At 42.3% G+C, this 11,409-nt stretch overlaps 1 protein-coding gene across 1 annotated transcript; it reads right to left on the bottom strand.

The window, feature by feature from the left end:
• Positions 1-985: 985 nt before the first annotated feature.
• Positions 986-9,905, bottom strand: LOC102303699 (casein kinase I). Its single transcript, XM_005940713.3, has 11 exons — positions 9,682-9,905; positions 7,146-7,236; positions 6,761-6,871; positions 6,412-6,560; positions 5,410-5,638; positions 3,139-3,309; positions 2,811-2,959; positions 2,503-2,698; positions 2,227-2,366; positions 1,245-1,312; positions 986-1,146 (listed from the first exon to the last, which is right to left on the bottom strand). Exons 2-10 carry the CDS (start codon positions 7,219-7,221, stop codon positions 1,280-1,282), a joined length of 1,254 nt encoding a protein of 417 aa, XP_005940775.1. The 5' UTR covers positions 7,222-7,236; positions 9,682-9,905; the 3' UTR covers positions 986-1,146; positions 1,245-1,279.
• Between the last annotated feature and the right edge of the window lie 1,504 nt (positions 9,906-11,409).

The following is an 11,409-nucleotide window of genomic DNA, read 5'->3' as shown; positions in this document are numbered from 1 at the left end:
TCTACTGTCATTCTTTACCATTTCCACTAACATTTTTAAAAGAAAAAAAAGATTCAAAACAGGCAAGTAAGGGGTGGCGAAGACTTCCATGGCTACGTTTTGAGGGGCAGCAAGTAATCACAAAAGGGATGAAGGACAAGCAATCACCAAATGCTACTTCACCAGAAACATTACAGCAGCTAAAAACATCACTTACTATTCCTTTTTCAAAGTTACTCTTCATTTTGCCTTCTATCACCTGACCTACATGTCTCCATTTATTTATATTTAAGAGGTTATTAAAAACAAACAGTAAAGGGGACCTATTATGCTTCATTTTCTTCCATAGTCTGTATGTAGTTTCCCTGTATAAGTAATCCATGAGCTAAATGTTTTGGCTTCAGACTGCTCTGAATGCCCAATTTCAGACAGTTTCTCTCTAGTCTTGGCTCTTTGTGATGTCATAGAGAGGGGATATCCTAATAAAGTTGTTATGTTTGGCAGAAACAGAAAAGTTGACTTAGAGGGGGAAGCCGTTCCAGGAAGAGATGAACAAAGAGGCTGCAAGACCCAGTGTAAGACAAACATGGATTATTATAAACTGTGAATCATGCAAAGCTACTTCTATTAGTAGGCTCAAAGAATTCAAATATGGAGCAGGAAACGAGCATAAGAGGCCCCCTTTAAGAACAGGAAAGTACTCCAATGTCATTATGAAAATCAAAAGATGTTTTTGCTGTGTCTAAATTGAAAAATACATTTTTTTGGGGGAAAATAATGTCAGCCTATAATCAACCTTTGATTAAACACATGCATGTCCCGGATACCCTTCTGCTCCTTTGATGCCAACAGTTCTTCACATTTTCAGAATGCTGAGGGAATGTTTTGAGGAAGAGGAGGGCAGGTATGAGCAACTGTCAAGGTGCAGCTTTGTCATTTGTATTGTGGTAGTGATAATCCAGGGTTCAGTAAAGAAAGTTCATGGAGAAGGAAGGAAGAAGCAGAAGAAAAAAAAAAAATTGCTGGATACCTTCGTGTATTTTCCTGGATCCTGAAAGAGTTACTGTCCTTTTCCAAAGACCCATGTGTCCATTTGCAATCATCTTTTCTTAGAACAAAGTAAGAATGAAGGAAAATAAACTGTAGCAACAACTATACCTTGAAGCCCTGAAACAAGAGATGTATTGTCATTAAAGAAGAAATTTACAGATAAATAGCAAATATTTAAAAAAACTAAACAAAACAAAAACCACGCTACACCTCACCTGTCAGTTTTACTTGCATGCAGAGCTGGAAAATTCTATTTTCCCATGTGCTCAAATGGCACGCTGACCTGCAGAGGACAGTACAGATTCAAGATAAAGAGTCAGCAATTACAGTTCTCTTTCACACACACTACACTCACACACACACACACAAACACACACACACACACCACACACACACACACACACACACACACACACACACACACACACCCACACCACACACACACACACACACAAACACACACACACACCCTAACCCCATTAGATACAGTTCAAACAACACTGATAACTTTGCAAGCTAATTACAATGTTAATGCTTTCGTATTTTTTTAAATCTCGTTCTGTCCTTGCTGTTCTTCTTCGTTAGTATTGAGTGCAGTCTTGGCAGACAGTATAGGCGATACTACACCATAGCGTCCTGTAGTGTATTGCAGTTACAAAAACATATTGCAGCCCTACATACCATGTATTAATTTATCCTCTCTCAATTACATCAGTCATCTATCTGCCTGTCCTACCCCCAAAGTCTAACCTTCTGTCACCCTTGTATGCCGTTTTTTTTCTTCTGTTGTTAAGTAGGAGGGGCTAAAATGTCTCTCTCAATGTCGAAGTTTGGCGACTCCAGTTTAGACGAATCAATGCTGTACAAAGTGGCATTATATATATTATTTAAATAATCAGGCCTGAGTCAAAAGCTCAAGCTTCAGACTACTTTAAACACTCTGCTATCTACTCTTAGAGGTTTATGATGCCAGAGCTAAGCCTAAAAGAAGAAATCTTTAACCGAACGGAACTAAAATGGCTAATTACAGACTGTGGATGAACACAGATGTTGCAAAAAGTCCCAGTATAAGAATCAAACAGAGCTACTTTAGTAGGGCTCAAGAATAAAAATGTAGAGGTAAAAAAAGAAGCAAAACAAATTATTATCATCACCAGCCTTGTGGGTTACCTGATCAACCCCAGGGCCTTTTCTCACCTGTGACGTAGAAATTCTCGATTGGTCGTGGCGGGCTGTGAGGTCAGAGGATGATACGTTGGCAGGAGCACCACGGTGGAGCCGCATGCTCACCTTCCTCTCTCGCTCTGCACGAGAAATTGCACGTGGTGACGTGTTACCTAAAACACAATAAAAAAAAACAAAAAACGCCTAGATTAGATAAAAATATTCAAGAAAAAAGAAAAATACTCTGGTGTCCGTCTTATTCTGTTTCCTCTTTTTTTCTTGTAATGCAGCAGTTGGCTGAAAACTCACCAGACTGCTGGACCCGAGAGGCAGGGTTAGAAATGGCTTGCTCAGGGCCGTTCCTGACTCTGTTGGGAGCTCCAGGATTTGGACCTGGAGGGAGGCCTCGCGATGCAGACCCCCTAGGGACTCCTCCGATCCGCTCATCTCTCTCATCCGCAGTCCTCCTCTCCCTATCCCCATCCTCAGCTGTCCGACTGGCACCCTTTTAGATGAGATAAGCCACATTCAAGCCCAACTACTGACAGGTAGCCGTATTATAATGTGGTGAAAATACAAATCAAAGTTCAAGTTAGAAACTGTAGATATAAACTTACAAATTTGAGCATGTTCCAGTCAAAGACATAATCGTAAGAGAAGCCCTGTCGGTGGAACAGATTCCTGAAGAGCTGTCGAAGGTAGGAGTAGTCTGGTTTGTCATCAAAACGGAGTGAGCGGCAAAAGTTCAGGTATGTGGAGAACTCAGCTGTAAGAGGGTAAATAAAAATAATGAGAGTAGAACAGAAAGTTCACTGTAGCGGTAAACTTTGTGTGATTAGATAATTGTTAGCATTCAATTTCATACTGAGAAAATACAATACAACATCTTAAAATAATTTCAGAGGTATGTGTAGTACGCAGAGGCGCCCTGTGAGCCTCACTTACATGGGTATCCTTTGCAAAGAACTTCAATGGGTGTGGACATTTTCTTCTCGCTGATCCGTTCATATTTCTGTCTCTTTGTGGCAGCCTTGAGGCCCTGCCACGGGAGTGATCCCAGGTTGAAGTACATGAGGACGTAGCCAAGAGACTCCAGGTCATCACGTCTGGACTGCTCTGTAGACAGAACGCATGAGAGAGAGGGAGAAAGATCATTAGTCATCATAACAATCATTACAAAAAGGCCTGTAAATTTGTTTAAAGAGCATCAGAATGAAATTACAAAGCAACGTGAACCCTTCCCCCCTATCCCCACAGTCCCAGATAACTCTTCCTTCATACAGCCTGTATATATATCAGATACAGTGATGATAAAACGATGCCGCAGCGAAGAGGCACATCCAAAATTAAATGGCTGAATAAGAGGGACTTTTCACTAAACAGAAAACAGAGCTAGAGTCAGTAAATTTCTACACAGAAGAAATATTAAGCACAAGGAAGAACTTCAAACAACATAAATTTTTTTTGGTGCTTTAACTCAATCATGTTACGATTTGGTGAAAGGGAAAAGATCACAGTAATTTGTATGATTCCAAGTATTCCACAAATCCAGGTATGTGCTAGAGGGTTTAAAAAGAGATGAGTGCCATAGAGTGGCTCTAAAGAATCACATTTAAAGTAATGTTTAGATGAAATCTCTACATCTGCTGTGGAGCTGATGAGATTTCTTTGAGTCACAAGTCTAAGGCTACTGAGATCACATCTTCATTAACACAGTCACACCAGTTCAATGAAATGTAAACCTTATGACAGAGAGAGTGCACTTGCTGTCAGCTCCACTGTGGAGCCTGCCCACCTGCCTGCTGTGAGCTCTGTGGTCAGATGAAGACACACACACACACACACACACACACACACACACACACACACACAAAATAAACTGCAAACAGATGAAAAAAAAATATATAAAAAAATACTAAAGTGTGGACAGAGGAACACCAAAACACTGAAAGATTTTTTACTTTTTTTTTTGCGCCATTTTCCCGTTCCTGATCAACTCCACTGTCACACCCCACACTATACTCCTGCCCACTTGTCAACCAATCAACATTCGGTAGTCGCATACATCATCTGCTTTAAGCGGCACGCAGTTAGGATCTTGGAGTGGTGCATGGCCGCACATCTCACATGGGTGAGAACCTCTCTCCCTTCTGTCTGACCAAAAAGTGTACGCAGATGAATATATTTACAAGGATAAACCCGTTTTAACGTATATCGTCTCCATTGGTCATGATCACACAGTTATTTCTATTTGCCCTCCATTAGGGTACAGGAAGCTGTTGAACAATAGGTATCGCCACTCAGACGATAGCACCACGATAGCATAAAAATGGCCTGTATTTATATAGCGCTTTACTAGTCCCCAAGGACCCAAAGCGCTTTGCACATCCAGTCATCCACACATTCACACACTGGTGATGGCAAGCTACATTGTAGCCACAGCCACCCTGGGGCGCACTGACAGAGGCGAGGCTGCCGGACACTGGCGCCACCGGGCCCTCTGACCACCACCAGTAGGCAACGGGTGAAGTGTCTTGCCCAAGGACACAACGACCTGAGACTGTCCAAGCCGGGGCTCGAACCGGCAACCTTCCGATTACAAGGTGAACTCCCAACTCTTGAGCGACGATCGCCCCGTAGCATAAGGGAGAAGTTGTTAAACTGCAAACAAGGACTTTGTTGAAAACTTTTTACAATGAACACTGTCCAAAGTCTCAAGTTTTCAAACTATTGCACAGCTCCTGTGCATCTCTGAGCTTCTGTACTTCAGTATCATTAAAATAGTAGTGAAAATCAACATGATCATACTACAGCGGCTGCAGTGCAACATGCTAGGTTACAAAACTCGAGAGGTGCACGACCACAAACACTGTGGGGCCACAGCGAGCATAAGAACAACATTACAGAGAGACTGTATCAGTTTAAATCATATAACTGATTATTTTAAAAGGAAAGATCTGGTGCATCAGAAAATCTCTGAACTTGAACTAACATATGGCACCTTAATACAGTTCTTTCTGCTTAAGGGAAGCTCTCTCTACTATATCAGTAAGAAACATTAATCACAATCTGAAGATAAATGCTTCAGATTATGTCTAAATAACTCAATAACAGCAGTACTCTGCAAAATTTAACACCATGGTTTCATATCCAACACACCAAAGCCTTCATTAAAATGCAGGCAAATTAGGCTCACGTGTCTCCTCCAAGTCTTACCGATCCCAAGATGTGTGTTGATGGAGGCATAGCGCGCTGTGCCCGTCAGGTTCTTGTTCTCCCGGTAAGGAATGTGCTGGTGTGTGCGGGCATCACGGTACTTCTTGGCCAGCCCAAAGTCAATGATGTACACCAAGTTGCCTTTCTTGCCGAGTCCCATCAGGAAGTTGTCAGGCTTTACATCTCGATGGATGAAGTTCTTGGAATGGATGTACTCAATGCGACTTATCTGGAGAGGAAAGGTGGGAGAGTGGTGAAACAATGTTAGCAGCACAAAAAGCCTCTAGGTAAAAACAAAGGTTACAATGGGACATGACAGGTCATCTTATATTTTACATCCCATGAGTTCAGCACTGCCCGTGTGGAGTTTCCCGACTCAGAAAAACAGTTATTGTCACATGACCATTTCTTTTCTGAGTATATACTATCAAAACACTATATAAATATGCAAAAACAAAAAGTTCTGGAATCCAAAAATTTCACAATTTGTGGTTGTTATGAATGTGTCATAACAACCAGCGTGAGACTGCATGTCACCTTCCGGCTGTCCTTTACACTTTATGACTTCCTGCCCAGCATATGCAATTAATATCTATTAACTGGAGCTACTGGTGTAAATGATCTCCACAACAGACTGAGCGTCACCACTTCCTGTGGAGTTTGTTTTTTGTTTTTTTGCTTTTTTAAAATCCCTGCAACCAGCAATGAAAGCTATGTAGACAAAATGTGTTCTCATCCCATCTAAAAAGCCAGCCATACCCTTAGTGCCCTCAATACATCTTGGCTTTCTCATTCCATTGATATGAAAACAAGGCAAAATGTGCCAGAGGATGTATAAAGAGAAGCTTCAGCTGGAACAAAAGGTGAGATCAGTTGTGCTTGAGAGAGAGCCACCAATAAAATCTAACATCTAGGCCAGCACAGTCTACAAAAAGGCCAATATTACAAAACACACATATCACAAAATTATCCCTGACTTTAACTGAAAGGTTCGTAGCATACCATCTGGTCAGCCAAAAGCAGGACAGTCTTTAGGCTGAATTTGCGGGAGCAAAAATTGAAGAGGTCCTCCAGACTAGGGCCGAGCAGCTCCATCACCATCACATTGTAGTCTCCCTCTGCGCCACACCACTTTATAGATGGAATGCCCACTAGTGAAGACACATCAAATCAGAACAAAGCCCCTGAATCGTGGCGCACACACTGCTGGTTGGACATTTATCGTCATCTTCACTTTACACATTTAGCAGATATCATAGGATTTGCATCTCCTATGCCGTCTTGGCCAATAAATTCAAGAAGGAATGTGTTGAAAAATCTTGACAAGCATGTCCAAGCTCTAATTTCTTACCTCCTCCTTGCATCATCTTGTAGAACTTGCTTTCAATGTGCAGCTGTGGGTGTTTGGTCTTCACACATTCCAGCTTGATGGCTACCTCCTCACCAGTGGCGATGTTGGCACCTGAAGAGACACGTGCAGAAATACCCACAGCAGTCAAGACAATTGCACCTTTGCATGTACGAGGACCAAAGACGAATGAGCATAAAGGAAAATCTGAGTTCAGTGCCCGGATAAAGGAGGAAAAAGAAAAAGAAAAAAAAGGAATGGCACAGTTTGAAAAGAGAGGCTCTCCACACACTAATGTGGAAAGAACCTCACCGGGCAGAAAGCTGGGTAAAGAGTTTAAGAACTGGAGAAAAAAAAAAGAAAAAAGAAAGTGGATGCTTCAACTTACCGAGGTAAATGTCTCCAAAAGAACCACTCCCTATCTTTCGCCCGAGCCGGTACTTGTTCCCAACTCTCAGCTCCATGCTTCCAACTTGTCACTGTCACAGTGGGAAAACACAGATATTAAAATAAAGCAACAAACATACAAACTGAGCATCATCGCTCCTCTTTCACCACTTCAGCTATAATCATGACCATTTCCTGAACTTTCCCCTAAAGGCAGAAAGAGGGAATTTATCCTCAAGGGTCAGTCAACTGCTCACATGATGTGTACCAATCCCTCAGCACTCAAGTGTTCACATGTTTTTGAGACAGAATGTGGCCCAAACAGGGCCACTTGATCAGCAAACAGCTGTCTGGTGCCCAGAAATACAAGATCAGATTTGTAGGGCAGCTAGGGGTGAGAGAGAGGCGGCTGCAGTGAGATCAGCAAAAACATGGAAGGGAGGAGAAAGAAAAACAGGAAAAAAAAAAAGAGAGAGAGAGAGAGAGGCCATGCACAAATGCCAGTTTCCACTTGGAAGTGGAGTGAAACAGAATCAACGGACTTGGCACACACGAGAAAATGAAACAGCTTTTTTGGGGGGGGGTTTGTGTGCGTGTGTGTCGAGCTGATTTGCACGTGATGCCGGAGCAGGATCATCACTTATTTAGTGCTCGCTCCACCACGCCACATTGTGCAGCCATTGCAAAAGCAAGACTAAGCTCTCTGCCGTTCTGCGCTGGCACTGCCAAGCGAGTGGAGGCATGAGCAGCCAGGGAGCACTGACTGGCTTTATCTATGTCAAGGCCCTCACACAATTCTGTGTGATGAACTCCACAAAGCGCTGCACAGACTTTATCAGCATGGACATTTCTACTGTCGCCACCCTTTAACACTACTGCAACAAAACATCATATTACACTGACGCTCGTTTATAAAATGCTGTCGCTTTCGAGTTTCAACCCTCAACTTTCCAACCGAACGTTTGCAAAGCACAGAACGCCCTGCATCTTCTTCACCAATCCCTGTGTTGCATCTGCCATCTCAAGAACCTTTATAAAATCCCAACTTTAAATGACTCCACATATTAGTTTTGCTGGAATGCAGACACAAGCTCTAAAAAACACCCAGGAATCACCATCATGGATCAACTGAACCTTGCTTTTCATCAGCAGCAACTGCATCACAAAGGCCGTACATATCCTGATGAACTCTACCTGATGAGGACAGCCTGCTAGGAGATGTGATAGAGGCAGATGGATCTGGGTCATTAAAGAGTGAGAGTTCATGTCTCATGTGCTGCAGCCAGGTCTCCCGATTTAGGGAGGAACACTAACACAAGGTTACACCTAAAGGGTACAACGAAAGTGCCAATGGTTAATTACTTCATATAGGAACAGTGGCACAAGACGCTAAATATAAGACTCTACCCATATTATTTGAGATATTTTCTCATGAGCTACTAAAAGACTAAGACAGACTTTAGTACAGCAAATGCAGTTATTGCAGTAACGTGAAGAGTCTGTGATTTGAGGTTTAGCCTGTCACACTGCACTGGAAAAAACACCATGTGCTATTACGGTAGTAATCGTCTACACGAGAGTGGATTGGTTAAGATGGTACAGTACACATCTGCTGGTTGGGGGGAGTCTTAGTGGTGACTGCTGAGACAGGATGTCCTGAGGATGTTGTACACTGTGGTTGAAAAATCACACACACAGACAATATATCACTAAAATGACCTCAATCTGAAGTTAAATTATCGTGCGTTTTCCGTACATGTAATCGTTTAGATGGATGTTTAAAAAAGTGCTATACTTGGAAATGATTATCGCTCTTTTAAAACAAACAAAACAAGTACTGTAACAGAGCCAAAAGATTTCACAATCACACGAAGAACAGAGCTAACGTTATGCCTCTCGCACACGGACAGCTGTCACTACTACACAAACAACTCGCGTGTTACAGACTCCACGCTGAATGCGTGTGTTAATATCGCCTAAAGTTGCAACACAAATGTATGTTGTTGTTGTTTTTTTTATAACGGCAACGCTACATTTCTCTTTCCTGTTTGCAATTTGACAAGTAGCAAGCCAGTGGCGAATAGGCAAGAGCAACAAATCTGCCGTAGTTTCAGTTACGTTTTTTTTTAAATTGCTAAGATTTACTGAGTATTTACTATGTGTTTATTGAGTGTTTCTGTATAATTTGAGGACGTTTCTTGTAACGTTAGTGAAAAACATCAGCGCTAAGCTGCTACGTTAGTTAAGAGTTAGCTGCTAAGAGTAAGCTAGGATAAATACGTAAACGGAACCGTGATACGCGTAGCCCCGTTAATACTGTAAAAAATAAAATAAAGAAAGCTAATAATATTTAATATTATACTTCGTCACATTTTATATTATAACCGCACCCATGTATGTCACTGGACAAGCCTGTGCAGATCCCTACTACGCGCCCCCTCCCCCTCTCTTGGAAGCCGTGAATAGGAGCGTCTGATTCGGCCGAATCTGGCCCCTTTTCCCCCTTGGTTTCTCCGGTTCCCTGACCCAGCACTCACCCGATATTAGGTTCGTCCGAGAGCTGGGTTGGTGAAGGTTCTGATCCGATGGTTGTCAGTCGAACAAGAGCCCGGGTAGTGGAGGATGGAAGCGGATTCTGGTGGCTCTCATACCCCCAGCTCTTAGCTCAGTCGTCGACTGCACTCCCTGTTAATAGTCCCTGAGATGCTCCGGCAGTACGACGGCCGTTCTCCGCTCGAGTCTGTCTCCCCCTCTCGTTATTTAACGACGTGCGTGTTCACAGCGCAATGATGTCATTCCCTGAATGTCAGTGCACTGCCATTAAAGGAAAACGCCACATATAACGACTCCTATATCTGCAAATTTACCATTCACGAATAACTATCCAATACCATTATTACTGTCATTCGTTTTTAGTGTAAATAGTCAAGTGTGTGCATACTCCTGCATTAATAATGAGATAATTATGTAGTACTACTACTAAGTATGCAAGAGTTTTTTTTTTTTTTTTTAAATCCCTGGATAAACTATGTCCCTGCACAGTTTTTCACTTTGCCATTATTCTTGTTCCTACCTTCCATGTGTTAAAATCTGATGCCAAAGGGCGTTTCTTGAATCCAATCATTTTCAATTCAGTTTTATTTATATAGCACCAAATCACCAGTTGCCTCAAGGAACCTTGTATTGTAAGGTAAAGAACCTAAAATAATACAGAGAAAACTCAACAGTCAGACTTTAGCGCAAGCGCTTGGTGACAATTTTAACAGGAAGAAACCTCCAGGCTCCAGCAGAACCAGGCTCAGGGAGGGGTCAGCTAGGACCAGTTGGGAAAGAGAGAGAGAGTGAGCTCATCCTACATACAGTCCTAATCAAAAGTTTAAGACCACTTGAAAAATGGCAAAAAAAAATCTAATTTTGCATGGTGGGATCTTAACAAGGTTCCAAGTAGAGCTTCAACATGCAACAAGAAGAATTGGAGAAGAGACAAAAAAAAATTTTGAGCATGCAATTTATTGAAAACAACCCTTAAATGGAAACAGGCTGCTTTACAGCTGATCTTTAGGACCACACCACCAAAAAAACCTGTAAACCCTTCCAAAACAGAAATCAAGTTCCCTACATGAGCTCAGTAATGAGTAGCTCCACTGTTATTGTTGATCACTTCAAAAATTTGTTGCAGCATGCTTGATGCAAGCATTTCCATGAAGTGAGTGGGAACATTTCTGCAAGTGGTGAAGATGGCCACAGGAAGATGGTCTGGAACTGTTGTACACTTTTGTAAACTTCCCTTGCAATTGATCTGAAAAGGTTCTCAATTGGATTTAGATCAGGCGATCACGCAGGATGGTCCAAAAGAGTGATGTTATTCTCCTGGAAGAAGTCCCTCGTCCTGCAGGCATTGTATACTGTAGCATTGTCCTGTTGAAAAACCCAGTCATTACCACACAGACGAGGGCCCTTAGTCATGAGGAATGCTCTCTGCAACATCTGGACATAGCCAGTGGCTGTTTGACGTAGTAGGCCGTTTTGAGTAGTGGGATCTACTTGTCATGCCAGTAACGTTGGAAACAATCAGGGCCATCAAGGTTACATTTTTTCTCATCAGAGAATAAAGCTTTCTTCCACCTTTCAATGTCCCATGTTTGGTGCTCTCTTGAAAAGTCCAAACAGTAAGTTCTGTGGCGTTCAAGGAGACAAGGCCATTGAAGACGTTTTTTGTTTTTGAAGCCCTTCAGTGTCAGATGCCATCCGATGGTTAAGGGGCT

Source organism: Haplochromis burtoni, unplaced genomic scaffold (assembly GCF_018398535.1).
Source record: "Haplochromis burtoni strain Fernald_Lab_line unplaced genomic scaffold, NCSU_Asbu1 Contig_45, whole genome shotgun sequence".
Classification (NCBI taxonomy): domain Eukaryota; kingdom Metazoa; phylum Chordata; class Actinopteri; order Cichliformes; family Cichlidae; genus Haplochromis; species Haplochromis burtoni.
The sequence above is the reverse complement of the archived record's forward strand: the minus strand, read 5'-3'. Positions and strand labels throughout refer to the sequence as shown.

What these genes read in the sequence shown, in the direction of transcription:
- LOC102303699 (XM_005940713.3), bottom strand. Translation starts at nt 7,221, where the DNA reads ATGGAGCTGAGAGTTGGGAACAAGTACCGGCTCGGGCGAAAGATAGGG. An exon ending in TTTTGGAGACATTTACCTCG is followed by an intron (nt 6,872 to 7,145) that starts GTAAGTTGAAGC and finishes GTGTCTCTTCAG; the next exon opens with GTGCCAACATCGCCACTGGT. An exon ending in CAAGATGATGCAAGGAGGAG is followed by an intron (nt 6,561 to 6,760) that starts GTAAGAAATTAG and finishes TGTCTTCACTAG; the next exon opens with TGGGCATTCCATCTATAAAG.